The sequence below is a fragment of the Octopus sinensis genome, linkage group LG11 (genome assembly GCF_006345805.1).
Source record: "Octopus sinensis linkage group LG11, ASM634580v1, whole genome shotgun sequence".
In the NCBI taxonomy this organism is placed as follows: Eukaryota; Metazoa; Mollusca; class Cephalopoda; order Octopoda; family Octopodidae; genus Octopus; species Octopus sinensis.
In genome coordinates, this window is record NC_043007.1 from 10,439,696 (window position 1) to 10,444,695 (window position 5,000).

Consider the following 5,000-nt stretch of genomic DNA (forward strand, 5'->3'; position numbering starts at 1 on the left):
TTGAATTCCGTATCATTTGTTGTTCCATTCTGCACTGAGTCCGTAAATGACAACATTCTTTTCCAATTTTTGGGTGTATATATATATATATATATATATATATATATATATATATACTGCGTGTGTACCGTTGGCGATTTTTTTCCTCTGTCTTCCCTTCTTTGGATCTTTCCTTCTCCTATGTTTCCGACAAAGAGCTCCGCTCGAAACGTTAAACCCTCCTTCTTTCCTGAGCGTCCAATAATACTATATTTGTTCCACGTCCTCGCGTTGTTGTGTTTTTTTTTGTGCTTTCATGTTTGGATTAACTTTATATATATATATATAAAGGTACTACAGATATTTATTTGTATATTACATTTTTTATATATCATATAACTTAGATCATGTATTAGCGCTTTCTCCCATTCTAGTGGGGTTTTCAAATCAGACTAACTCTAGAGAGAGAGAGAGAGAGAGAGAGAGAGAGAGAGAGAAGAGAGAGAGAGAGAGAGAGAGAGAGAGAGATGAAAAACACAGAAGCTTTGTGTTACAGGATTTAAGAGTATATGTGAGACAATAATAAATATATTATACAATTTTGTACAAAATAAGCTTTTTGTTCTTTCAATATAATTGAAGTAAGGGCCTGTTTCGCATTGCTTATCAAGCTTAGAGTTACTCAACTTTCAGCTTGATGAGAAATGCGAAACTGGTCATTACTTCAATTATACTGAAAGAACAAAAGCTCATTTTGTACAAAATTGTAGAATATCTTTAGTATCATGATTCTAATGTATTTTTAAATCCTGTAAAACAAAGCTTCTGTGTTTTTTCATAATTTTCTTTCTATATATATTTATATATATATATATATATATATATATATATATATATATCCAACCCGTGTGTTTCCCCAATAAAATATTTTCTATCTAATAGATAGATAGATAGATAGATAGATAGATAGATAGATACATACATACATACATAGATAGTGGTTGGTCAATGCGTTTCCGGATTGTTGCCATAGTACCGAAGCTAAAGCACGATGAGTAAAGCCGCTTGTCACAGATTGACCTTGAACCCTGTGCACTAAGTTTTAACGTTCTAGCTAACTTCCGCTGTTTACAGCAGTGCTTGGAAGGATGGTGTGTAGCGTGTGATCGTCGCACTGACCATGACAGAGAAAGTTGAGTAGAGAATCTGCATCAAATTTTTCCAAAAGCTTGGCGATACCTGTTCATAAGCCTACGCAAAGTTGAAGAGTAACATAGAAAAGAAAGAAAAATAAATAGAGGATATAAAAAATGGATTCATTCAACGAAATGATGTGAAATCTTTATCAAGACGATTGATATGCAATTTTTGCAGGGTAATATGAACGCGTTTTTCCGTTCACTTCTTTCGTTTCGTTTTCTGCAGGCCACCATCTTGTTGACGATAGCAAATTCTGATAGTAAATATCAGTACTTGATTGGTGTGTCATTTCTCGACGCCGAAACAATGAAATGCAAACCTGTACCCGGCGGGGTTTGAATTCAAAGATTAGAAAGACTGATAAAGCACTGCAATACATTCTGTTCGATGCTCGAAAATTTTTGTTAATTTGCTGCCTTGCTCACTTTGTCTAGATGTGTGCATGTCAGATTTCTGTATCTCTGAGAGAGAAGAGAGAGAAGAGGGGGGAGACGGGGGAGAAGAAGAAGAGGATAAAGAAGAAGAAGAAGAAGAAGAAGACTAGAGGGAACAAAAAGCAAGCAGAAGAGAAAAGAAGAAATGGATGAGAAGGAGGAGGGAGAGGAGGAAGGAGAGGATGAGGGAGAGGAGGACGAGGAGGACGAGGAGGAGGAGGAAGAAGAAGAAGAATTTGGAAATATTTGATCTGTGGGAATTGTCTGTTAGTTTCGTAAATTTTCGCATCCGTTACATATCTCGGACTGATGTGACCTATTTTATTTCCGTTTTACTCCAAACATCTTTTTAATTTCGTCTATAAAATTTTGGTTCCTGTAGCTGTAAACAATGGGATTTGAGCAAGAACTGATGTAAAAACTATGTCGTGCAAACCAATAGAAAAAAGCTGCTGTTGTCGAAACCGAGCTTAGTGATTTCACAACTGCGTTTACTATCAAGGTAGTAATGCAGGGCAAATAAGTTACTATAAAGACTACTGTAATCATCATCATCGTTATAGTGGTACGCTTTATCCTGTCGGCTTGTTCTTTTGCTCGTCTTTCTTTGTCCGCTTCTCGTAATTTAGTCATACGAGGTGCCATACTTTCCGTATTTACCTTTGATATTTCATCCGAGGAAACTTTAGATGACATTTCGGGAGCAGACAATTCAACTACATCTAGAGAATCGTTCGAAGGTAATTGATTAGAATCAACCGTTTCTGGTACGTTATAAAAATTTTGTCGAATCTTATCGGGACAGGGGATGCTTGTAGCAACTTCCTTATTTTGTTGGGATTCGATATGTGTTTTTTTCTCCATCGCCTTCATATGTCGAAGAAGTATGGTGTACAGAACTACGAGAACAACAAACGTAACCATTGCTACGAGAAAGTAGAAAGCAAAAAACCCAAGTTGATAATAATTTGGCTTCTTGTAGTTTTTTGCTGAGCAGGAATAGCTGTAGATTCCTGGATATTTCGTCGGTTTCTTGATACTTCCATAGTAAATAAAAGCAATACTTCCCTGTATTGCACAGAAAATAAAAATACAGGCTGTGATGATTTTCGCAGCTTTCATTGTTATCTGAGACTTCAGTGGTTGGCATACTTTTCTGTATCTATCCGTTGCAATGGCCAGTAAAAAACCACAGTTACAAAGTCCAGTAAATACTGATAGGCTCAAATGGAACTTGCACAATATATCCCAGATTGTCATCATAGGATAAACATTTTGGACAATACGAGCTGGTGTCACAAAGACACACAGGGTCAAATCAGCACAAGCCAGCATCACGACAAAGAAATAAGTTGGTGATAATTTCAAACGGAATCCATAAACGTAAATAGTTAAAATGTTTCCAACAAAACCTGTGGTCATAGTTAATGCAATAAGAATAGTAAACGGAAGTCTTATCAAAACTTGTTGTCTGTTGAGTTCTTCGATGGTGACATTAAATTCCGTACCGTTTGTGGTTCTATTCTGCATTGAGTCCGTGAATGACAACATTCTTTTCCGATTTTGGGGTGTATTTTCTAAATAGAAAAAAAAAAGATAGAAAGACTTGAGTAGGACAAAAATAGAAGAGATCCAAAAAGAGTTTTACACAAGAGTAAGGTTGATTCTGAAAACTAAGATCAACCCTAAATATCGTAGCGTTACTATTAATACCTTTGCTATGAGTGTGAAGCAATATGGTTTTAATGTCACATTGGAACCTATCTGAACTTTGGAGAATGACCTGGAAAACACGAAAACATCTCACAGCCACCGAAATGTACCATCCCAAGACAGATATCGACCGCCCATCTCCACCTATTTCTTTACTACCCACAAGGGGCTAAACACAGAGGAGACAAACAAGGACAGACAAACGGATTAAGTCGATTATATCGACTCCCAGTGCGTAACTGGTACTTATTTACTCGACCCCGAAAGGATGAAAGGCAAAGTCGACCTCGGCGGAATTTGAACTCAGAACGTAACGGCAGACGAAATACCGCTTAGCATTTCGCCCGACGTGCTAACGTTTCTGCCAGCTCGCCTCCATCTCTACCTGCCTAGAAAAGGTGGAAGGCAACTAAACCAAGTTGAATTATCCTATAAAAAAACCCACGATTGGCATGAAAACATATGCAAACAAAACCAGAGACTGGATAATGATATAAGTAAAAGACCGTAAAAACAAGGAAAGACTCCACTCCGCAATGAAAAGAAAGAAACGTTAAGTACAGAAGAAAGCTAAAGGTGAATAATATAGAAAATGAAAATGCAGTTAACCTATCACCAGTCAATGTAGTCGGAATGTAAATAATTGAAACACAGTCTAAAGACCTTAAAACTCTGTAAGATAGATCACACAGTTTCAGAATGCTCCACTTTGGCTTTATATGAATATAAATCTAGGCATAATCAAGATGGTCAATATATTCACTGGACAATATGCAAACATTACGATGTAGACCAAGGAAAAACTGGCATAAACACCGTTCCTTATCAGCAATCTAAGCAAAAGACACAATAATTTTAAGGGACTTTACTGAACACGTAGACCGCACCATGAATGCCAATCGGCCTGATATTAGCTTTAAAGATTTTAAAAAATAAAACATTTCTTATCATTGAAATGAATATACCATTTTGATATGAAATTTTGAATTACATTTCTGGAGAGTTAACTTGGGATCCCTTGACGACGATGCAACCTTCATATAATTAAGGTATCTTCGGTCCTATGAGTAGCTGGCTGAGTACCCTTCGTTTAGTAATCATTATATCAGAGGATCTGCTAGCTACGAAACATATGTAGGCTGGATTTTACCTACTTTTTACAATGTTTTCAAATCTTTTGTTATCTTCTCGATCTCAAACTGTCTGCTTTAATCAAGAAAGGCTCAGGAATTTTTGATTATCCAATTTCAAACTTCCTTTCCTTTGCCCAGCATCACATTACACTTACATTTCGATTAGTCGCAATGGTGTTATTTCCCTAACCCGAGACTCTCTACTTTAATCAAGTAGTCTCTTATATGTAGGCGTGACTGTGTGATAAGAAGCTTCTATGGTTCCGAGTTCAGTGCCACTGCGTGGCACCTTGGGTAAGTGTCTTCGACCAAAGCCTTGTGAGTGGATTTAGTAGACGGAAACTGAACATATATATATATATATATATATATATATAATATATATATATATATAATATATATATATATATGTGTGTGTGTGTGTGTGTGTGTGTGTGTGCGTGTGTGTGTGTGTGTGTGTGTGTGTACTGGATTGGTGCCTATATATATATGTATATATATATAACTGAAGAGATGGGTTGGATTTCCACCTCGGCATCCG

At 36.6% G+C, this 5,000-nt stretch overlaps 1 protein-coding gene across 1 annotated transcript; it reads right to left on the reverse strand.

Annotated features, from left to right (window-relative positions):
- Nucleotides 1–1,934: 1,934 nt before the first annotated feature.
- LOC115217213 (alpha-2Db adrenergic receptor-like) lies at nucleotides 1,935–3,143 on the reverse strand. Its single transcript, XM_029786852.1, has one exon. The coding sequence runs from the start codon at nucleotides 3,141–3,143 to the stop codon at nucleotides 1,935–1,937; it is 1,209 nt and encodes a 402-aa protein (XP_029642712.1).
- Between the last annotated feature and the right edge of the window lie 1,857 nt (nucleotides 3,144–5,000).

What these genes read in the sequence shown, in the direction of transcription:
- LOC115217213 (XM_029786852.1), bottom strand. Translation starts at nt 3,143, where the DNA reads ATGCAGAATAGAACCACAAACGGTACGGAATTTAATGTCACCATCGAA.